This window comes from Pristis pectinata, chromosome 18 (assembly GCF_009764475.1).
Source record: "Pristis pectinata isolate sPriPec2 chromosome 18, sPriPec2.1.pri, whole genome shotgun sequence".
NCBI classification, from domain to species: domain Eukaryota; kingdom Metazoa; phylum Chordata; class Chondrichthyes; order Rhinopristiformes; family Pristidae; genus Pristis; species Pristis pectinata.
The window spans coordinates 22,228,448-22,253,993 of NC_067422.1; the positions used below are offsets into that span (position 1 = coordinate 22,228,448).

At 39.0% G+C, this 25,546-nt stretch overlaps 1 protein-coding gene across 1 annotated transcript in view; it reads right to left on the reverse strand.

The window, feature by feature from the left end:
- The window catches only part of LOC127580118 (alpha-1,6-mannosylglycoprotein 6-beta-N-acetylglucosaminyltransferase B), a 577,216-nt gene that overhangs the window by 476,300 nt on the left and 75,370 nt on the right, over nucleotides 1-25,546 (reverse strand). Inside the window, exon 3 of the mRNA XM_052033330.1 lies at nucleotides 21,006-21,144. Within this exon, the coding sequence (XP_051889290.1) occupies nucleotides 21,006-21,144 (139 nt within the window). The remainder of the gene's footprint in view (nucleotides 1-21,005; nucleotides 21,145-25,546) is intronic.

Below are 25,546 nucleotides of genomic sequence, written 5' to 3' on the forward strand. Positions count from 1 at the left end.
CCTTCAAGGTAAAACAGAGATTCACTTCCACTTCTTCCAATCTTGTGCACTCCATTCAGTGCTCACAGTGTGGTCTCCTCTGCATTAGAGAGACTAAATGCAGATTGGGTGATTACTTTGCAGAGAACCCATGTTAACTACACAGGGGCAACCCTGAGCTTCCAGTTAACCATCATTTTAATTCTCTATCTTAGTCCAGCCCTGACTAATTTGCCTGTGGCCTCCCACACTATTCAAACAAGGCCCAATGCAAGCTTGTCTTCCTTCTGGACATGTTGCAGCTTTCAGAATTCAATATCAAATTCAATAATTTCAGGTGACTTGCTTTTTCTGTTTGTGTGAGAACCAGTCAGTTCTGCTGGAAGCTTATCCGTCAGTAATATTAACTCAGATTTTCAGTCTCCACAGACACAGCATTCTCCTTTTGGTTTCAGGTCTTAGCAACAGATCTAATCAGCATTTCACAGCTTTTATATATCCCTTTCTTTATTTTCTCTCTTTCAAACTACCAACATTAATACATCTACCTGATGATTTCATAAACAGTAGAATCATCTTGTCAACCTTGCCCTTTATCAGAGATGTTCCCTTTTCTCTGTCTATCCTTCCTTTAACCTCTCTGCAACTTCCACTTTACCAGTTCTGATAAATGATCCTCAACTCAAAACGCTAACTTTATTTCTCTTTCCATAGATGCTGCCCAACCTGTTGAGAATTTCCAGCAGTCTAATTTATATTTGCAAAAAATGTCTTGGTCATAGAGATTGCTGTAAGGGGGGATATTCAAAAGTGAGTTGGCAGGGCATGGAAAGTTTAGGAAGGGAATACCAGATTGAGGCTTCAGAGTTAGAGACAAAATGCCAATAGTACAGATAAAGAACTGGGAAATACATGGATGACCAGGCTTAAAAAAAATCAAAGATATCTGTAGCGTGGAGCAGGAATTGCAAGGATAGAAGTGGAGTGTGGTTGTAGAGCTGAGCAAGACAATGAAGGAGTTAAAATGAGAACAATAATTTTACAATAGTGAATCAGTAGTGAAGGATACCAGCGAGGAGAGCGAATGGACAAGATATTGGAGAACAACTCAGAGTTAGTTGATTTCTAGTTTGTCACGTGGAGGATGGAAAGCTGAGCAGGAATAAGTTGAAATAGTTGAGTGCGAAGGTGAAAAGATACAAGTGGGAATTTAATGTGGGCTGAGGAAGATATTATTTGAAAACATTTAGAATATATATGTCAATAGAAGTTTGACAATGTTTGGAAATCATGAGGAGTCAATAATGTTTTGGACTTTTTCCATTCCCATCTTGCAAATGGATAGTTTTACATCATATACACGTTTGTTACTCTTAGTTTCAGAAATGTATTGGTGTATATGTAACTAAATTAAATCCATCATTTATTGGTTGATTTAATTGATTTGATCCTTGCAAGTTCAAATTCATCCAGAGCACAGCCCTAATGAGATTATAATGAAGTTGTGCAGTGGTCAACATGAAGCTTCATGTCTAATTATAAACATGACATTCAATTTTCACCAGCCTTTTGTTGTTTGATAAGTAAGATACAAATATGATTTATTGTTTCAGTGAAATTAAAAAAAATTAAGTAAATCCCACAGGGAAATTTCCAATCTCAGTTAGACCATGAGAGGAGATGCATCTCCCAATGTCTACTCTCTTTGCAGGACAAGCAGTAATCACATGAGAAATCAATTAGTAATTTGGCTTTCTCCTAGTGAATGAATCCAATGTAACCAACAGAGGATTAAGAAATGACTGTAACCTCACCTTTCAAACTGAGAAATGGTACATAATGTGGAAAGAGCGAGACAGCGAGAGAGACAAAACAGTGAAGAAAAAGTTGTAAAACATGTGGATTTACTGAAGCAAATCTAGTGATTTCAAACTTCACAGAGGAGAGCCATTCAGATAATGACAGGAAATATAGTATTGCCAAGATGATATATTTTGTTCTTCTGAATTTTCAATTATTTTATACATTCCTCCCATTTCAGTTCTTTCTATACTAAAAATTATTCCTTTAGTGAGAGAGAAGGCACATCAGCTTTATATCCTGCTGCCTGAAGATGCTTGACTATGACAGGGCAAGTCTCCATCCAAATTCCACCCCTCTCACCAACAAGTTTCTGATCTTTCTACTTAAATGTAATAATGATTGAAGGATATAAATTCATTGATGAAAGGACTGTTCTGACACACAGTGTGCAGAAAGAATCTTGGTATTTCAAACTCAAACAACTGTTTATCATTGGACATCTGTCATCATACCTGGCTGGCTTAGATCAAGCATCAAAACCTTACTTTCTTTTACCTATTCAAATCACTGCACCGGGATCATTTAAACAATGAAGATAGCTTGCTTTAATTTCTTTAAACCAACATTTCCCATTACTCTAAACTATCACCTATAATACTTAAGTGTGAGAAACTCTTGGATTTTTCTGTTATCATTTCAGAAGCCAGCCATCTTTGCTACTTTGACATCATCCACTTGACCACCAAACAATTCCTTCTTCTCAGGATTCCGGTGGTGTGAGCCTAGAAACCCTACAGCTCTCTATTTTCTCTCTATCCACCCCACCGCACCTACCTCCTCCACCACATCTAAGCTCTCTCAGAGTTCATTTCTTTCCCTGATCCAAAGCTCCCACTCATACTAAACTGACAGTCATACGAGATCCCTTCCAGCCTTCTATATTGTAAATGATTCCCCATTCTGAGGTAGTATTCATTCTGTCATCCATCATCACTTCTCCAGCTCTCAAAAAACCAGTCAATCGCTCTCCTTGCAGGGAACAAGACCATCTCCTTGTTCCTTTCCTCTCCAAGGTTATTAAGAAATAAATGTTTTCTTTTTAAGTGCTTTGTCCCAACAACGTCCATATAATCCATATCACTGTTCAATTTCCATCCCTCACACAATGCTGAAATGGCCTTAACTACACGCTCAAATGCTGAAATCATGCTGTATTAACTTTCCTTAAGCTCTCAATGAGACCATTAACTGTGAAATCCGCTTAAAGTTAACAAAACTTGCCCAATGGCATGCATCCTAGGATGATGAGGGATGTGTGTGGAGACACAGAAGTGTTTTCCATAAACTTCTAAATCCTTTCTAGATGCAGGGGAGGTGTGAGAGGATTGCAACATGGCAAATGTTTCAAATTGTTGCAAAATGGCAAAGGATACACTAGAAACTGTAAGGCAGTCTGTGTAACATTGGTTTTAAGCAAGCTATGGGAAACAATAATCAGGAAAACCGTCAACCGGCATTTAGTGATGCTCAAGTTAATAAGCAGGAGCCAGCATGTGGGATCTTTGGATGCATAAATAGGTTGAGAGGAGATTTAAATAGAAGTTTATAAGATCAGACACACCTCTATTAAATCTGCATTCAAACTACTTTGCTCCAAGGATAACAACGCAGCTTGTTCATTCTAATATTATGGCTGAAATTTCTCATTGCTGGAATAAATGCAGAAAATCTAAATGACCTTCATATTGATCCCAAAGTGTGGCAATTGCAATTGGATGCAATTCCTCGTTTGTGTCCTAACCAGTTGTTCCCATTAATGGGTGATTTGGGAACAGGGGACACAGATTTTGGAAATTGGGCACAAAAATACAAGGGAGATATGACAAAAATAACAATTTTGTTTGAAGGTCATTTTCTTTAAGAGTAGCAGAAACAGAACCAGTGCCTTCAATGGAGAATTGGATAGGCATTTGAGAGAGAACAATTTGCAGGGGTCTGGAGAAAGTGCAAGAGCATGGGAATGCTTAATAAGCAGTTGGCTAAGTCACAATGGGCTGAATAGCCTCATCCTGTGTCAAAGACTCTTACACTGTAAATTTGATGGAACAGCGCACATCTGGTTCTGCCTATAACTATTCAATTGTGGTCAATGGCATGCATGTTGTCCCTTGACCATACACCTTTGGTCGTTTCTTTATCACTTACATGCTGATCCTTAGTGATGATACCTACAGGCACAGGGCTGGCTACACTGATGACAACTAACCATTCCTTTCCATTACTTCCATATTTCTTTACAGCATAGAAGGCAGTCATTTCAGCCCATCATCTATGCAATCTCACAGAGCAATCCCATTTTTCCCCCATAATCAACACCCCTCATATCCCACAACCCACTGACACACAAGGGGCAATTCACAGTGCCCAATTAATGTCCCAGTTTGGGATGTAGGTGGAAAACAGAGCACCTGGCAGAAACCCATACATTGATAGGAAGAACGTACAGCTCCACAAACACAGCACCAGAGGTCAGATTTGAACCCTGGTCACTGGAGCCATAAGGCAGCAGTCCTACTAGTTGCTACTACTGTGGGTTTTCTCCCTGCCTCCCGTCTTGCCTCATTGGTGTGCTCCTCGCCTGACATCCAGCCATGGATGAACTACAATTTCCTTCAACTTTTGGTGAACTGAAAGTAACATTTCCAGTATCCCATTTAAACAATGTGCCTTGGCAATAATCCTAACCTACACCAACAAGAAGTTTCATATTCGGTCATGTGATATTCTTCACAAAGATTATCAAATTCTCTACTGCAACATCACCCTCATGTGCCACAAACACATCATCACTCTCATCAGTTCCAGACCCAGCTTTTACTCCTTCCTTCCATCCTCTCTAAACCTCAGTTTCTTGCTGCCCATACCCTATGCTTTGCCAATTTTGATTTGACATCCATCTTTGCCTTTGGTTAGTTGGATTGCTTCAACATTAAAATTCTCACTGACACTTAAAGCAGTCAATACTTCTCATCTCTGACACTGCTTGAAGACAAGGGGTTATACCTATGATTACATCCCTTGGTCTTCATGCTGTTCATGGAATTTGGAACAAAGGAGTCTAATTTCCCTATTTAATTACCAAAAGTAAAAATTGCAGCTATTTGAATTTAGTGGATTTAACCAGTCTCTTACTTCTGCATATTTTTATGTTTTAATCTCTGGAACTAATGTAAGTGTACACTAACAGAGAATCAAAGACAATACTTAATCAAAACTAAGGATTAAAAAGATGCCTTAGAATGATAAATTTCATTTCTTACATCTCATTCCCATTAAGGGCTGGATGACGTATAATCCAGTAACCATTCCTGTCATCCTTTCTTCCACAAAATGCTTAAATATTCCATTATTCTACTTCAATTTAAAACTTATCCTCTGGAGAATGGAGTTGCATTACAGCAGTAGAGGAGGAAGTGCAAGCTATATGATTGGACAACAATTCCCTGTTCCACTAAAATGACAGCTAGTGGAATAAAGTGTCTGTAACAGTCAAGAAATAACATAGCAAGACTGAGAATGTGGCGATTCCTGGGTCTATAGGTAGTAACAACAACTCATTAAAAGAGCTCAAGGTTAGATATTACTTACTGTATTTTGGAACACCTTGTACACATAATGTGTGTATGCATGTGAATCATATACACATCTACATTTATAGTACATACTTGTCCCACTTGTAGATTTTTGACCTTTTCTTAGAGAACAAGTTCTGCCTAATATGTTCTTAATAAGAAATACATTCTCATCTCCTCAATAACATTCGAGGAGACACAACACAGTAAAGGCAATAGCTCATTCTAAATTTCATATGGATAAAAGTTAAAGCAAACTTTATATAGAAACCAACCAGCATCTTAAGTCATTCTAAATCAATACCTACACAGAAAGAACATTCACTTCTAGGATCATTTATAAGAAAAACCACAACTATTTTTGAGGTATCATTATTATGAAACCAGATAACTCCATAATTATGAGGACATTTTCTTAATAAATGGGCATCCTTTAATCTAATGCATATTTGCTTCTCAACCAATGTGATTTCCTTAAAATGTTCTTTGCATTCCCTTATTTATGTGAATAATTCATAATATAGTTAGCATCAGTACAGAAACAGTCAGAATCTTACAAGTTTGATCTTTAAATCACAATATTGATTTCATTTCCTAAGGTTTAAAGCCAGCCATGATTTATAGTGCCTCACCAATTTATAACTCTTACAAGTTTAATAAGAGTAGTAAAATGGGCCATTTTCACTATCAAAAGATTTTTCAGTAAAATTGTAGAAATTTGAGCATTGACTGCTTATACAGAATTAATTGATGTTTCTATCGAAATGTATCAGAGAATTGCAGACATTCATTGGCATATAACACATTCTGGATAAATTCAGCATTTGGAATTACTGAATAGACCTGATAAGATTTATTATTTATGTTCTTGTTATCTTCTCAATAACATACTACATGAATTTTCAAATTAATATGTTACAGATTTCAGAATGAAATGGACAATCATAGCCACAAACTAGGATTAGATGAAAACCATGCCTGTCCTTTACATGTATAATCACCAATAAACACCATTTTGAGCAAGGTTTAAAAAGTTTGTGCCCATTTCCAGAAAATGTACTGCCCATCAGGAGAAACAAAGGACTGCAGATGCTGGAATCTAGATGAAAAACACTATGATGCTGGAGAAACTCAGCAGGCCAGGCAGCATCCATGGAGAAAAGCAGACGGTCAACATTTTGGGCCAGGACCCTCCTTCAGGACTGAAGATAGGAAAAAGGGAAGCCCAATATATAGGAGTGAAAAGCAGAACAGTGATAGGTGGACAAAAAAGGGGAGGCGGGATGGGCATCAATGTAGAGGAGGCCACATTTGGAGCACCAAGTGCAGCAGATGATATTAAGGGAGGTGCAGGTGAATCTCTGTCTCACCTGAAAGGTGAAACCAAACACAGACTAGTTGACCATGTCGCTGAACACCTGCGCTCTGACCATAACCACGATCTGCTTCTTCCTGTTGTCAGTCACTTCAACTCCCCCTCCCACACTATCACTGATATGTCAGTCCTCGGCCTCCTCCACTGTCAGGAGAATTCCAAGTGCAAACTGGAGGAACAGCACCTTATTTTCCATCTTGGAACCTAGCAGCCTAACGGCATGAACATCGAATTCTCCCACTTTAAGTAATCCCCACCCCCACTTCCCCACAACACCCCCCCACCATGCTTCTTTTCTTCCCTTTCCTAGCCTCTCTCTCTTTTTTCTACCCCTTTTTTCTTCCTTTCTCTCCTTACCTTTGACCCATCCCCCCAGTGGATCTGCTCTCCCCTCCTCCCCCGCACCTGCCTATCACTGTCTCTTACCTGAATCTACCTATCACCACCTTGTGCCCACCCCACCTCCCCTCTTTTGTCCACCTATCACTGTCTGCTTTTCCCTCCTATATACTGGGCTTCCCCTCTTCCTATCTTCAGTCCTTAAGAAGGGTCCTGACCCGAAACATTGACTGCCTGCTTTTCTCCACGGATGCTGCCTGGTCCGCCCATCAGAAACTGGAGTTGGTATTTCCCATTGCAATTCACCCCAGTATGGGTGTCATTTCCCCCATCACATTTCACATACATAATGACATTGTCACCAAGTGAGGCACACACTTCTGAAATTCTGACAGTAATTGGATCAAGAGGTCACAACCTACAAACATTTTTGTCTCTCTCTCTCTCTCTCTCTCTCTTTTTCCCAGTTCTGACAAAGGGTCGCAGACCTTAAATACTGACTGTTTCTCTTTCACAGAGCAACAAACAATGGAGGAACTCAGAAGGTCATGCAGCATCTGTGGGAGGAAAGAAATTGTCAACTTTTCAGGTCGATACCCTGCATCAGGATTTGCTCCAGATTCCAGCATCTGCTGACTCGTGTCTCTCTTTCCACAGATGCTGTCTGAACTGTTGAGGTTTTTTTTGGAGTATTTTCTGCATTTACTACAAACTTTGTCACATTAAAACAAAGAGTATATGCAAAAATTTGGGAGACATACGTGAATTAAAAGGATCCCACTACAACGTCCCATACTGATTTACTTATGCCCATCTTTTGCAAATGGAGAATATTAACAAAGGTCCCAGTGTCAATGAACTAGGCGTGGCCAGCATCATGGGAGCTGGTGGAGTGGGATCCAATTACCCAATTATTGTTTTATCCTACCCACTTCTCAATTCTCCAACGCCCGATTTCTCCCCTCCTTCTCTATTTACTACCCTCACACCCATTAACCAACCTCCCCACACACATAAACCTTCCATTATTCTCCTTCCTCTTTACAGCAATCTGCACAGTTGTCTTGGAGAGAGTTCTCTAACAGTGCTGACTCATATCCTAGCTGGCAGCAAGAACACAAGTTCACTTTTAATGCTTCCAAATAGGAGAAAACCAAATTTGACAAGGTTCCACCTGGGATATCCTCATGAACGGGTAGCAATCAAAAAATAATATCTCTGGTTGAATTAAGCTACTTTTCTGCACCTTTCAGTGTCTGTTTAAAAAAATGATATGGCAATACCACTCTAGGTTTGGGGAAACATCTTTTGTTCAAAATGGGGAAAGCTGCAAGAAATGGTGGTGGAGAGGGCAGGAGGCAGAAACTAGTTCTTTGAACTTTTTAAATGCACATAAATCTCTAACCCATCATTTTCATTTCTGACAGTTTACAATGATACAAATATGAAGAGTAAACAAAAAAAAATCAAATTTTAACAGGAAAAATTATCTACTATTCTAGCTGATTGATTGCTTAGATCTATTTTTGCAAACACAAAAAGGTAGATTTCAGATTATTAGAGCATTCCTTTGAAATGACTGCTTCTCAGTAATGGAACATTTTAATGTGCAATTATATTCATAATAGCATCCCTTCATTTAAGGATTGCTTCTTTGTTAGCTCGGTTATAGGTATGTGGGTGGAAATTTGATCTGTTTATCATAAGCAAACACAAGTCTACAATAAATTATTTCATTAGTGACAGGTCTTTGAAATCATTTAGAAAATTACCCAATTTAAGAACAATGGAAACTAAGAATAAGAATGTTTTCATTATTTCAAGGAATTCATAATTTTTTTTAAAAGAGTTCAGAATATTCATGAACACAACACTTCAATCCACATTTCATTTAATTGCTACATAACTCTGTAATTAAAACCATTTTCAATTTAAATACTCCAGCCATCTCTGACATCTTATGGCTTTGGAGACAGCAAAAGATTCATTTGCAGGAAAGCTCCAATGCTACTGGAAAGAAGAGAAATATTCCTGTGGAAATATAATTGGATCTGATATAAGCTAAAGTTCATTTGAAAAATATGAAAGGATTAATTATAAGAATATTGCAAAGTTATTTGATGAAGTTTGAGTAAGGAAGATGACCCAGTGAATCGTGGAAACTTAAGCTAAAGCACATGTCTCAGCTAAACAGACACAAACAAATGAGATTAAATTGGAACTGCACTTCAGAGTTAACAGTATGGATACTCAGAAACACAACTCACACAACAATCAAGGAGTGTCTGCGCATCTCCCAAAACGTACAACTGATTATTTGAATAGAACATCAGGAATATCAGAAATCTCTGCACAAAAAGAACTTATTTGACCCATCATGTATCATGCCCAAGCTATTGCAACTTCAGGTCACCACCAGATTGTTCTCTCCTCTATGCATATCTATGTTCATTAACAATCAGTTTGATGTTAATTTGGAAACATCACTGTTTGGAGGCACGTTTTTGATGGATGAAGCCATGTGCGATGCCCACAAAGGATTAATACCTAACAGACCAGATTGCAATAAAATTACAGCTGGAACTGTAATTACTACTGAGATGGTGATCATTCTGTCATACTAAAAATCTGGCAGTCATCTTACAACAAATATGTCACTTTATTTAAAAATATCAATCAGATTTTCTATCATTCCATTCATCCACGACTGAGCTTTCCCTGTGATGAAAATATATTAATTTCACAAAAACAGCAGCAGAATATCTGGTATGATACCTTGTTCCCTTTCTTTCCTCCTGTGCCACCCGCACCCCCCCCCCAACCAAAAGTACCTCACATTACAGCACAGCTGCAACAGGTGTCAGCAAGTAACAATGAATAGTAGCAGTCAGCCTTTAATTTGAATGTTAATTTATTGTTCTGCACAAGCTCAGGGCAACTTTCCAAACACAGAAGTTGGAAAGTGATGGAGAGAAGTCTCACAAAGCTTTGGAACAATATTGATCAGAAAAGGTCCAAGTGGCAAGAAACTAGCATCTGTATAATGAATTTAAAAAATCCTTATAATTCAGGCATAGACTAAAGTTGCCTCTTCCTGGCTTGGAGAGCAACAGCCTTTTTTTTTTACACAGTCAACTACAAACGTAAATACTATTGGATAACCTTTTTGACTAACCAGAAAGAAATGTGTGGAGAGAATTTCCATTTCCTTCTGCAATTGCTCTTAATCATAAGCTTTATAATTTTCCTATAAGGGACCTATATTTGAAGGTTTCCACTGAAATAATACATCCTGCTGAGAGGGAATTCAAGACAATGACCATGTTTCTATTTTGTAGCCTACTTTGATATCTGGTAGTAAACTGAGCAGACAATTGTTAATACTTTCTCTCAAAATAGATTGCCAAACTGAAATTCTAGTTCTGTTTCACTCTTCACCAATAAAGCCCGATCTAAGTATTTCTAAAATTCTGGGTTTTTAATTTCAGATTTTTAGCAACTGCCAAATTTTGCTTCAGTTAACATTTTTGTTATCCTGCATTAGTTAGTAAAGAGCTCATTCTTGGAGAAGTGCTTGAAATGGCAAATACAGATCTTATGTTTGGGAAGATTAAGCATTTAGTTCATTTTAAGATATTCCGATTCAAGATGTTGATCTCATTTAAAACTTATATAGTCAAGAGGAAGAATCTGCTTAGAGTCCCTTTCACATGCATACAACACTCCTACCCCCAAACCCCCAAGTTTGCAGTTAGATTCAGGATTTGATGAATGGTGGTACTGACAGTATTAAACCACTAATTTGGAAAAAAAAAATGTCTTTTTTGCCTTCTATATAACTCACTTGGGCATTTAAGAAATAATTCATATTTTAAAAATAGCAGGGGCTACCTTACTTGTGTACATTGTAATCTGCTAATTTGAAAAAGAAATCCATCTGAGTTCTGTATCCTCTTCAAAATGAAAAGATTTGCATTCACTGCTGTGTTTAAATGTAATATTCTTGATATTCAATCTACAATTTTATGAGATACATCACTAAGCCCTTTTAAAAAAAATCAAAATTAATTGAGTATCGGAGCATCTGTTAGTTATCTGCTGATTTTTTAAAATCCTGATGTCACCTTATTAAACATTAAGAGGAAAACCAAGTTCATATACTTGGAAGAAAAAACATGTTCAAAATTAGTGAAATCCTTTTCTATCATTTAGCAATTCAAAATAAGAAAGACAGATTAAAACCATCTGAACTGACAAATACTAAAAAATACCCTTGCTTGCCATGAGATATGCACATTTATTAATATATACAGAACTGAATCAGCCTGGAATCACCCCACAGACCCACCTGCCTACATTTATATTTTCTGAATGCAGAGGGCTGACAAGCTAACTCCTGCATCCAATACATATCTAACAGGATGGAACGAGATGGTGAGTAGGCCTCAGGTAACATATACGAAGCTCTACCCCACGGCTATGATTTATTCTACCATGATTTAACCTCTAGAATTTATGCTCCAAGTTAATTGATATTATAATAATTAGGAAGATTATTAGAATGTTTTCATTTATACATGGCTTGGTGGTATGAACATAGAGTGAGTTAGTAATACAGTGATAAAAGGTGGAAAGTTAACCACAGAAAGGGTTCAAGTTTAACGACAGATGTGAGCAGAAACTGGATTTCAGAGAGCAACTCATGGAGATGAGTTACATTACTCAAGAGATGAGGTCCACCTAATTACAGAATCTTGTCCTTTGAGGCGAAGCAGGTTTCTAACAGTAACCCTGTGTGCAGCAACCATCTGCCCTCATTAAGGAGCAATACTATGACTGACAAGAGATAGGGTGGCTCCAATAATGCAATTCCATCTGACCTTAGAAATAATGAGACCAAAATGGAGGGTTTCCGATAGCAGCCAAGTAAAGGGCCAGAGTCACTGAAATGAAGTAATTTAGAGCTAATTAAAAAGAAGTAATCAGTTTCAAAAACCACGTGAACAGCCAGAACCAGTGTACACTAAAGATGCTGACACCATAGCAAACATATCCATCTGCTTCTAAGCTGGCACATAACCAAGAATGGCCAGCAAATTTATGCATACAATAGATGATATTGCTGGTTGAAGTCTGCCTAAAGGGGTGTTGGCCATGCATTCCAGATCCACACTATCCTTATGGTCTAATGTTAAGGATGGTCAGGAAGGGAAGAAGAGGTAAAGAGAAAATACATACCAGACCCTCCCATCTCCTTCTCGTAATGTCTGGTCTTGATTCACATTTCTGTATGTAAATAAGTATTTCTGATTGTCCATAAAGTTACAGGCAATAAACATCTGAAAGGATTTAGAACCTCTTTGCCCTGGCTCATGGAAGGGAGATAAATATCTAGACAAGGTTTTCTTCCTTTTACCAAGGCTAACAATAATCAACCTCAATAACCGACATACAATTTTAATAATCATGATGAAGTGTTTCCAAAACATAAAGAGAGAGTTGAAAATCAAAAAAACTGCAAATGATGGAAATCTAAAACAAAAAATGCTAGAATTTATAAATGCTTAGCATTGTCAGGCTGCATCTTTGGGAAGAGAAATATTTCAGGTCAGAACTGAAAAGGAGACAAAAGAAGCTCATTAAGCTGCAGGGATGGTGGGTGAGAGGGGAATGTCTCTAATAAGGTAAAACTGGGGTGACCATGGGCATAAGCTATAAATAAGCTTATCTGGTCAGTGAGTGAATGGGAGCAGTTGAAGAGTAGAACATAGACAGAAGAATGTAAGAGCTGGACCTGCTGCAGCTTGCCTACTGCCACAACAGGTCTACAGCGGATGCAATCTCACTGACTCTCCACTCGGCTTTGGAGCACTGAAACAACAGTAAAACATACGTCAGGCAACTATTTATCAATTACGGCTCAGTGTTCAATGCCATCATCCCCTCAGTACTAATCAACAAGCTTCAAAACCTGGGCCTCTGTACCTCCCTCTTCAACTGAGTCCCCAACTTCCTTATCAGGAGACCACAGTCAGTGCGGATCTGTAGTTACATCTCCTCCTCAATGACAATCAACATAGGCACACCTCAAGAATATGTGCTTAGCCCACTGCTCTACTCTCTCTACACTCATGACTGTGTGGCTCAGCACAGCTCAAATGCCATCTACAAGTTTGCTGATGCCACCACTGTTGTTGGCAGAATCTCAGATGGTAATGAGGAGCTCTATGAGGAGTGAAATAGATCAGTTGGTTGAGTGGTGATACAACAACAACCACACACTCAACGTCAGCAAGACCAAGGAATTGATTGTGGACTTCGGGAAAGGGAAGTCAGGAGAACACACACCAGTCTTCATTGAGGGGTCAGTGGTGGAAAGGGTGAGCAGCTTCAAGTTCCTGGGTGTCAACCTCTCAGGGGATCTATCCTGGGCCTAACACCTTGATGCAATCACGAAGGAGGCACACCAGTGATTCTACTTCATTAGTAGCTTGAGGAAATTTGACATGTCAAGACTCTTGCAAATTTCTATAGATGTATGGTGGAGAGTATTCTCACTGGCTGCATCACCACCTAGTATGGAGGCTCCAATGTGCAGAATCGTGAAAGGCTGCAGAGGGTTGTAGGCTCAGCCAGCTCCATCATGAGCACAACCATCCCCACCATCAAAGACATCTTCAGGTGGTGCCTCAAGAAGGCAGCATCCATCATTAAGGACCCTCACCACTCGGGACGTGCCCTCTTCACATTACTACCATCAGGGAGGAGCTACAGGAGCCTGAAGACCCACACAATGTTTCAGGAACAGGTTCTTCCCCTCTGCCATTAGATTTCTGAACGGTCCATGAATACCATCTCATTATTCCTCTTTTGCACTATTTATTTATTTTTGGAACTTATAGTAATTTTTACGTCATTATGTCTTGCACTGTACTGCTGCCGCAAAACAACAAATTTCATGACATATGTCAGTGATAATAAACCTGATTCTGATTCTGAGGAGTAGCGAAATACAGAGCAGGAGAAAATGCCCAGCAGGTCAGGGTGAGAATGTCCTCCACTCCCAGAGAAAAAAAAAGGAAAGGAAAGGATAAGCTGAGCTAATATTACAGATGGATGACTGATACATGACATTTGGGAAGCCCAATGACAGGTAAGAAGGTGGCTTAAAGAGACTGCAGATGCTGGAATCTGGAGCAAACAATCTGCTGGAGGAATTCAGCTGGCTGAGTAGCACCTGTGGGGTGGAAAGGAATTTCTGATGTTTCGGGTCAAAATCCAGCATCAGGACTAAGATTGGAGAGGGGAGATAGCCAGTATAAAAAGGAGAAGGGGTGGCGAGACAGAGGCCAAAGGTTAAACAGGGCATAAGAAGAAGGATGACAGGGAGGTGGAGTCAAGTTGGGGAGGGGATGGGTAGGAATTGAAAGACAGAGATAGGTGGATAATAGAAGGAGGCACACAAACAAAAAAAAAGAGGCAGATGGAGATAGGCGGGGAGGGTAATAAGCAGGAATGCAAAGACTACCAGTGCAGGGATCTGATAAGTAGGGAAGGTGATAATAGGAACCATTAGTGGAGAGCTTGGCAGATGGCGGAGGAGGTGAGAGATAGTGGGTGAAGTGTATGGGTACTGGGTGATGGAAGCAGGAGAGGGATGAAAATAGAGGGACTGGAAGAGGATAGGAAGTGGGAAGGGTGATAAAAAACACCACAGGTGAGGGTTTGCAGTAAATCATTGTTTAAGAAGGAACCTCAAGGAGTACAATGTCAATAACAAATTGAATGTTGAAATTGTCACAGTTCTGCAGAATTCACATATCAAAAATTATTATTAAAGTGATTACTTCTTCTTAAAGTAGTTAATTCTGACCAATTCCCCAGGCATACCTCAACTCTTGAAGTATGAGCAACAGAAGCGATAATAACCAAATAGATATTCAGCAAAACTTTGCAAGGGTCTCTCTGAGGTAATAACTCATTTTCTGTCGAAGTCAGAATTCAACTATGCAAATTAATAAGGGAAAATGTAATTAATTATGATTAAATTAATGACAAAAGCTGAATGACTGATGAATAATTTCCTAGAGACACAAGAGACTTCAGATACTGGAATCTGAAGCAGAAAATGAGCTGCTGGAAGAACTCAGCAGGTCAGGCAGCATCCATGGAGGGAAATGGACAGTCGACATTTCTGGTTGAGACCTTTCATCTGGATTGAGAGTAGAGAGGATATTGCCAGTATAAAGACATGAAGGAGAGAGGTGGAATAAGAGCTCACAAGTGATGGGTGGATCTAGGTGAGGAGAGGATGATTGACAGATAGAGACAGGTGGGGGAGGGAAGGGTGGAGATAGTGACAGAGGCTGGGAGGTGATAGACGGGAACAGTAGAGGGCTACAGATTATGGAATTTGATTTAAAAAAAAAGGAAGGTGAAGAGGAACCAAATAAAGGAGGGATGGTGGGCAGATGGGAACAGTGGCGGGTGTTGGAACCCAGTGGGAGGAGTGTGTGGGTGATGGGCAGATGCAGTAGGTGGCAAAGGAGAAAGAAATTGGGAGATGGGGGCTGAGGGAGTTTGGTTTGGAAAGAAGGACGTGTTTGAGGGGCCTGCATAGATCAGAAGGAAAGAGAAAGGGACAAAGGGGAAGCAGATTACCTGATTTCTTGGACCCTGCTAGCAGACAAATGGTAGCAGACAATGGTGGCAATAGGAAAAAATTACTGAATGATAATTTTAAAATATTACATTTCCCTCTGGTTCAAAAGGAACCCAACATGAAATATTGACGGCACGGTAGTGTAGCGGTGAGTGTAACGCTATTACAGCGCTAGCGACACTCATTCAATTCCCGCTGCTGTCTGTAAGGAGTTTGTACGTTCTCCCCATGTCTGTGTGGGTTTCCTCCGGGTGCTCCGGTTTCCTCCCACATTCCAAAGACATACAGGTTAGGAGCTGTGGACATGCTACGTTGGCGCCGGAAGAGTGGCGACACTTGCAGACTGCCCCCAACACATTCTTAGTAACACAAAAAGACGAATTTCACTGTGTGTTTCGATGTATATATGACTAATAAATAAATATCTTATATTACAGTTATTTTACTGCTGACACAACTTGATCCATCCAAAGTGCTCACAGAATCTATATAAATAAGTTTTTAAGTTATAAATGTTGCTAAAGCAGTTTTTACAAATAATTTAAACCAGGTACACAGGGGAATGCAATAAAATTAAGTAATACAAATAATAATTGCTTATGTATCCAATTTGAATTAAATAGACTATTTTAGAATTTGGGGTCAAAATAACAAAGATTTAAAGTCATATTTTATTGTAAATATAGTTCTGTTGCTTTATAATCTAAATGAAGTTTGATGAGCCATCAGAGTTTATAGTTAAATTGGATAGATTATAAGAAATAGTCTCCAGCATTCTCAAACATTGATCTGCACTTGCAGATCTCTTTACGTACATGCAATTTTAAGGTAATTTAAACTTCTGGCAGACGGATGAGATGTAATACAGAAGTTGTAAGCACTATTAGACTATCAAGATCATTTTGAGAGCCTCAGCAGAAAATGATGGATGATGGCCATTTTGCTGTCAGTCTGAGTGTACGTTGAGAGGGAGAATGACGGGAGTGGGAGGAAAGTAAATGAGACATTTAATCCATACCTATAGCTCAAAGAGCTGAAACTAGGGCTTCAAACTGACTAATTTTCTTCTGCTTGAAAGGAAGATCTGTTGTTAATTAATCTGAGTGTGAAGTTCAGAGAAATCACCATCTGCATTAAAGCTAATTACTTTCTCTCTGGTCCAATAGTATTGTCCTGGCTCAAGGTGAATACTATTTCGGCTGTAACCAGGTTCTGAACCTTGCATAAATTATAAGGGATGAAGGATTCTGAAAAGTTGCGGACATTTCATGATGCTATTGCACACCTGAATGCTGAATGTATAGAAACCTGGATTAATATGTATAATATTAATTAATTAATATTAATAGAAACCTGTATTAATATGTAGAAAGGATTGCATAATTCCTTATTTGTAGCAAAAGTAACAGCAAGAATATAGGATTCCAACACCTAGCACTGGGCCCGACTAAAAACTTTAAAGAGGTTACCAGTAACAGAACATAGAACAGTACAGTGCAGAATAAGCCCTTCGGCCCACAACGTTGTGCCGACATAGCTACTCCCTCCTACCTACAGAATGCCCATATCCCTCCATTTTCCCCTCATTCATGTGCCCATCCAAGACGCTCTTAAAAACCCTCAACGAATTTGCCTCCACCACCCTATCAGGCAATGCATTCCAGGCATCCACCACTCTCTCAGTAAAAAACTTACCCTTCACTTCTCTTCTGAACCTACCCCCTCTCACCTTAAATGCATGCCCTCTGGTATTGGATCACTCAATAATGGGAAAAAAGATATTGCTTGTCCACCCTATCTATGCCCCTCATCATTTTATACGCTTCCAGCAGATCACCTCTCAGTCTCCGCTGCTCCAGAGAAAATAGCCCAAGTTTGTCCAGCCTCTCCTGATAGCACATGCCCTCTAATCCAGGCAGCATCCTAGTAAACCTCCTCTGCACCCTCTCCAAAGCCTCGACATCTTTCCTATAATGAGGTGAAAAGCAGGGATTAATCAAAGATAGTCAGCGTGATTTTGTTGGAGAAGATCCTGTCTGATCAACTTGATTGGATTTTTTGAAGAGGCAACAAAATGTACTGAAAAGGGCAGTTCAGTTGATGCAGTTTACATGGACTTCAGTAATGCCTTTGTCCAGGACAAACTGACATACTGAATCCAAAATCATAAATTGTTTTTGTGATTGGAGATCTGTGACCAGTGGTGTACCACAGGGAATGGTGCTGGAATCCATACTGTTTATTATATACATTAATGATCAGGCGATGAATGTATTAAGTTGACAATGAATAAAAGCTACAGGAGAAGCTTGGTATAAAATCACTCTGAAATTGTTAACCAATGTTTTGAGCTTGTCTGGTACAAGTTCTCTCAAGGTAGCAGAAATTTAAATTTGTGAAGAGCTGTATGAATCACTCTTTAAAGCTGCATATTAATGCAATACTCTTAACAAACACCGGTCATTATTTAGCAATGAAGGGGAAAGGTTCCAGTTCATTGCATTTTTGGCTTGCACAGTTGATTTCTTTATGAAATTTGACACAGCCAACTTTTAATCAAAGTGCATCTATATTTTCTGATTCATAAATATATGATAAATTTATGAGTTCTTATAAGGTCATTAATTCAGCTTAACTTGGTTTATTGTCTGTAGATGTTAACCAACTTGCTCAATGTATCAGGTACTTTCTGAAGCCACTTTAGAATTTAAGCATCCCCAATACTTTGTGTTTGACTATAAATAAATGAAAATGTAACTTAAAAATGGAAATAACAGCACAGGTATTGTGATAAAATACAGCATCTACTTTCAGTAGTACATAACAAACTCCCATAATTTATGATATAGATGAGATATACAGAGTTGCAAAAAGTCACAAAATGGTGAGGGAATTGAACTGGATGGCTATTAATCCCTCAATAACAGAAGCTTATCATTAATATCCCCTTATGTGTCAAGAAACCGTGGGATTTGTACTGCAAATGCAGAAGAACATCACTGCAAAAAGGTAAGCCCAGAGATTTCATGTTGTGAGGCCCTATTAATGACAAGACCTATGATCCTGTCATATTATCCAACCTTAAGGCCTGATAAAGTAGCAGTGGAGACTCACTGCTGGAGGACAACATATTTCTAGAGGTTTCTGTTTTCTCTCCTACTTCACCTTCCTCTCTCGCAAACCAATCAAATTGGTAAATTGGTTTATTATTGTGACATGTACAGGATACAGTGAAAAACTTTGTTTTGCATGCCATCCATGCAAATCATTTCATCACATCAGTGCACTGAGGTAGTACAAGGCAGAACAATGACAGAATACAGAATACAATGGTTAGAATTACAGAGAAAGTGCAGTGCAGGCCGATAGCAAGTTGCAAAACCAGAACAAGGTAGATTGTGAGGTCAAGAGTCCATCCTATAGTACTAAGGGACCATTCAATAGTCTTATAATAGTGGGATAGAAGCTGTCCTTGAGCCTGGTGGTACGTGCTTTCAGGCTTTTGAATCTTTACTCAGGCTTTTGGATTCACAAGCTTTTGTATCTGTATCTTGTTATCTCAATTTTCCTCTGGCACTCATTCTGCAATTATCCATTGTTCTCTCAGAGAAACTTGCAATTTTAAACTGGGTCTCATCAATATTATTCATGATCAAGTATGCTGTTGGAAGTGGACATAAAATGCAGGGTTTTCTTTCTCTGTAACAATACCGAAGAAAATATTGCACCATTGCTGCACAGATTATTTGAGTAAAAGAAACAGCATTCATCTGGTCAAAATAATTCCTTTATATTATGTCGCCATTTCTTCAGGCAAGATTTACAGTGGAAACCATCTGTAAATAGATTATTACTCAATTACAAAGCTAATTACATCCAGTACAAGCCATTGAATATACTAATGCAAAAGTATGTGCACTTTAAAATAAAAAAATTCTATTGAAAATTATCCTGCTGTTGATCTGTTTTTCTTATTCTTTATACATTGATTCCATTTTTCAATAAATTTTATGACTGACAATGAAAACTGATATGTTTTGACAAGAAGGCCACTTGTCAGAATACAAAAAGAATTTTAAAAATAAGGGATGAGCATTCTCTGTTGATCAAAATTTCAAAAGTAGAAAGCTTTTGAAAAACTCATCTTTGCAAATTAGTTTGCCCTTAGACCAATTATAAAGCATGGATGCAGGCTACTGTCATTACACAAAGGCAAACCAGAAAGGGATGAAACCTTTTCCATAGATAAGGCCCACTGCAGAATCACCTTTAGAATCACCCATCAACAGCCTCTATAATTCTAACAAAAATTGTTAAAATAGAATCTGTTAACAGTGATTTAATGATCAAACTCCTTGCTCTGTGGGAAAAGCTTTGTTCAAACACAGCTGAAAAGCCATAAAAACTGCAATAGGCTGAAAGAGATTAGAGAGGGATCACAAAAGCAAAATTGTGAGTGCAGTCCTTAAGTATTTTTTATCTTAATGCTAGTTCAGTGATCAAGAGTAGTTTTAGACAGGTACATAACTGCTGAATAATTTGCTCAGTTATTGGAAATGCCTTTGAGCACAAAAAGCAAAAGGACAGAGAGTCAGAGAGTGCAGCACCCCATCAATATCAATTTAGATGACGTACTCAAGTTTGGCAGCATAGACAGAGTAGAACTTGCAACTTTCTAATTCAACAGCAAACATGCCATCAATTAAAGCAAAGAGATATTAAACATAGTATTATATACAAAGCAAACTTTGGAAAGTTCAGCTGCTGATAAGCAGACCAAAAAATTACAGCACACATCATCTTCACGTTCGGATGGATCCTTGATAAGGACAAGCTACAACAGTGAAGTGGACTTAAAATGTAAAGTATCAATATTTTGGATATTGAAACATTCAATTCAGAGTGATTTAAAATGTTATTAAAAACAGGATAATTTATGTCTTTTTAACCAAAAGCTAAATATGGACCTGCTTTTTTTAAAAAAACTAGAAATGGAAACCAACAATGTTTTACTTCAGAGATGGTAGATAGATTTATCCATTACTAAACAATCACTTCTTAAAAATGCAATGTTTTTTCATAAGACCATATTTCTACTTTCTCTTTGAGCAGCGTAGTGTTACATAGGTTTCAAGAATACAAGTTAGGATGTAACAACTCGGCAATAGTCAAGTATACAGGGTATTAAAATAGCTCTTTTTACATTGGCACTTACTGATTTAAAGCAGAGTTTAGTTCCTCCAACTTTCTGAAGTCGCTCACATTTTCCAGTTTAGCCAAGGGCTCCATTCGCTTCAATATTATTTCCAACATATCTGTCATTTTCCTCAGCACACGGGACTCCAGTCCAATTCCTTTAATGCAAGAAAGATCACATTTTCATTACAATGGGGTAATTATGCAGCTGAAAGCAAAGAACAAGGATAAAAGGCCACAATTTACAATGTGATGTATCTTTCCTCAAAAAAATGCACAAGACAAATTAATTTTCAAAACCAGTTCATTTTGTGTTGCTTTTGAAAATATCACCTCTGGCAAGAGGTTAGTAAACAAAGGCCTCCGACTTAAAATAAATGGCAAAAAACGTGGGAAGACAAGTAGAATGTTTTGTTTTAATAAGCCAGTGTTAATGCTCTGTACTGAACTGTCCCAAAGGCTGGTGGAAGTTAATTTAGTGGTAAATTTCAAAAGGGAATTTGATCTCCAATTTAAGAAGTCAAAACTTGCACAACTTTGTGGAAAGAGTAAAGGAGAGTGACTTATAAAATAAGCTTTTGAGAACATTATGCCTTTGATTGTTTTTTCTTCCTAAACTCACAAATGAATGTGCCAGAGGCCATTTACCAAATGCTGATTTTTGATTATTTTAAAGCCCTGCTTTCTGGAAAATAGGAAAACTTATGAACCAAAATGCTCCATTCCATCCTCTCTGCAACAAAATTCAAGCCTCAGGATCTAGCATCTATTGCAACTTGCCCTTCTCACTGAGAGAACCACCCACACTCTATACCCCCTACCTGCACTGAACTGCAGTAGCAGCCTATTTTAACTGCACATACAAAAGGAAAAACACATTCTGTTGTATGAAGTTGAGTAATTTTACAGTGAATTGCTAGCAGCTAAATAGAAATCACATTTCATCTGTATTGTGCAAGTAGTACCGGTGTACATTTCTGTTGTACAACATGATTGCAGTGCATGTTGGTGTCTGCTCATAGAATTTAATAGAATGCAGTATAGCAGATTGAAAGTACATCAGTGCAGACTTGATATATGTCACAGTCAAATCAAACCACTTGGTAGAAAAATTGCTGAGCCTTCCAATTCTTGACTGTAAATGGTTTACCACCTAAGAGCTAAACTTCAAAACCTACCATGACTTGCTAGTTTCATCATCATGAAGATGTAGAAACTAATCAATTCATGGGATTAAAAGTATTTTGTTTAATCCAGTTTTCATCATTCTTCATGCTATCACTATACTACTTTCTCCCAATTTATTCAGACAAATTGGTCAATGAATGAGACATATTGCCTGATATCACAAACAAATTGCTGGAAAGTACATTTAGGAGACACATTTGAAAACAAACTTTATAAATATACAGAATAATCAATTGGGATAACAGGAGAATATAATGGCTATTCCAAATAAATTAAATGTCACAATGAGTTCCTGTGGTTAAGAAATTAATTTCATCAGCTTCCATGGGTTTTCCTGCTAACCTTTTTAATTATCTTCTTATAGACATACCATTTCAATGAAAACAGTCACCCGATGGGAACATTTGTTTTCTGTGTGCAGACATCATGTTTATTGAGCAAAAAAGACTGGGTAAAGAAAGCATATTGCTCACCACAGGATTAATCAAATTAAGATATTTCTACTGCATAAAAATTAAAATATAATCCTCATACCTCAGCAACAACCAAATCAAACCGACTTAGGCAATCATATGTAACTGATTAGCATTACAGACTGCTGACTATATGTATTTTGCTAAGTGCACTAATTTTGTTTCATAGAAACATAGAAAAACTACAGTACAATTCAAGCCCTTCATCCCACAAAGCTGTGCTGAACATGACCCTACCCTAGAAATTACTAGGCTCACCCATAGCCCTCTATTTTATTCAGCTCCACGTACCCATCTAACAGTCTCTTGAAAGACCCTATCATATCCGCCTCCACCACCGTTTCCGGCAGCCCATTCCATGCACCCACCACTCTGAGTAAAAAACTTACCCCTGACATCTCCTCTATATCTACTCCCCAGCACCTTAAACCTATGTCCTCTTGTGGCAACCATTTCAGCCCTGGGGAAAAGCCTCTGACTATCTACCTGATCAATACCTCTTATCATCTTATACACCTCTATCAGGTCCCCCCTCATCCTCCGTCTCTCCAAGGAGAAAAGGCCGAGTTCCCTCAGCCTGCTTTCATAAGGCATGCTCCGCATTCCAGGCAGCATCCTTGTAAATCTCCTCTGTACCCTTTCTATGGCTTCCACATCTTTCCTGTAGTGAGGTGACCAGAACTGAGCACAATACTCCAAGTGGGGTCTGACCAGGGTCCTATATAGCTGCAACAATACCTCTCAGCTCCTAAATTCAATTCCCCGATTGATGAAGGACAATACACCATATGCCTTCTTAACCACAGGGTAAACCTGCGCAGACGCTTTGAGCGTCCTATGGACTCGGACCCCAAGATCCCTCTGATCCTCCACACTGCCAAGAGTCCTACCATTAATACTATATTCTGCCAACATATTTGACCTACCAAAATGAACCACTTCACACTTATCTGGGTTGAACTGCACCTGCCACTTCTCAGCCCAACTTTGCATCCTATCTATGTCCCTCTGTAACCTCTGACAGCCCTCCAAACTATCCACAACACCCCCAACCTTCGTGTCATCCGCAAACTTACTAACCCACCCCTCCACTTCCTCATCCAGGTCGTTTATAAAAATCACAAAGAGTAAGGGTCCCAGTACAGATCCCTGAGGTACACCACTGGTTACCGATCTCCACTCAGAATATGACCCTTCAACAACCACTCTTTGCCTTCTATGGGACAGCCAGTTCTGGATCCACACTGCAATGTCCCCTTGGATCCCATGCCTCCTCACCTTCTCCATAAGCCTTGCATGGGGTACCTTATCAAACTCCTTGCTGAAATCCATATACACTACGTCTACTGCTCTCCCTTCATCGATGTGCTTAGTCACATCCTCAAAAAATTCAATCAGGCTCGTAAGGCAGGACCTGCCCTTGACAAAGCCATGCTGACTATTCCTAATCATATTATACCTCTCCAAATGTTCATAAATCCTGCCTCTCAGGATCTTCTCCATCAGCTTACCAACTACTGAGGTAAGACTCACCGGTCTATAATTCCCTGGGCTATCCCTACTCCCCTTCTTGAATAAGGGAACAACATCCGCAACCCTCCAATCTTTTGGAACCTCTCCTGTCTCCATCGATGACGCAAAGATCATCGTCAGAGGCTCTGTAATCTCCTCCCTCGCCCCTCACAGCAACCTGGGGTACATCTCATCCGGTCCCGGCAACTTATCTAACTTGATGCTTTCCAAAAGTTTCAGCACCACTTCTTTTCTAATATCTACATGCTCAAGCTTTTCAGACCACTGCAAGTCCCCACTATAATCCCCTAGATCTTTTTCCGTAGTGAATACTGACGTGAAGTATTCATTAAGTACCTCCGCTATTTCTTCCAGATCCATACACACTTTCCCACTGCTGCACTTGATAGGCCCTATCCTTTTGCATCTCATCATCTTACTCTCCACATACTTGTAGAACACCTTGGCGTTTTCCTTAATCCTGCCTGCCAAGGCCTTCTCATGTCCCCTTCTGGCTCTCCTAATCTCTTTCTTAAGTTCCTTCCTTTTAGCCTTGTACTCTTCCAGATCTCTAACATTACCTAGCTCTCTGTACCTTCTGTATGCTTTTCTTTTCCTTTTGACTAGATTTATTGTAGCCTTCGTACACCATGGTTCCTGTATCCTCTCGTGACTCCCCGTCTCATCGGAACATGTCTATGCAGAACTCCACACAAATACCCCCTGAATATTTGCCACATATCTTCAGTACTTTTCCCAGAGAACACCTGTTCCCAATTTAATCTTCCAATTTCCTGCCTGAGAGCCTCATAATTCCCTTTACTCCAAGTAAATGCCTTTCTAGTCTGTCTGTTCCTATCTCTCTCCAGTGCTAACGTAAAGGAGATAGAATTATGATCACCACCACCAAAATGTTCACCCACAGAGATCTGACACTTGACCAGGTTCATTTCCCAATATCAAATTAAAGCACAGCCTCTCCTCTTGTAGGTCTATCTACATATGTAGTTCATATGTTTCATACTACAGTAAATACATGCATGCATTGGAACACTGTTATTCAGCAGGCTATAGCAACTTGCTGATATCATGGTGCATTCTTCAGTTAGCTGTGCTCATTGCCAGAATGGGTGAATATCTTTCACTGGGTTTAAGAACATGAGGAACAGGAGCATATGGAGCCCACTGGGCCCTTTGAGCCTGTACCACAGTTCATAAAGATCATGGCTGATCTTCCAGCCCAGCACCGTTTTCCTGCATTATCCCCATTCCAATGACCAAGCTTACACACCCATCCAGGATAGAAAATTCCAAAGGTTCACTGCCCTCTGAGTGAAGAAATTACTCCTCATCGCATTCTTAAAATGGCCTACCCCTCATTTTCAAG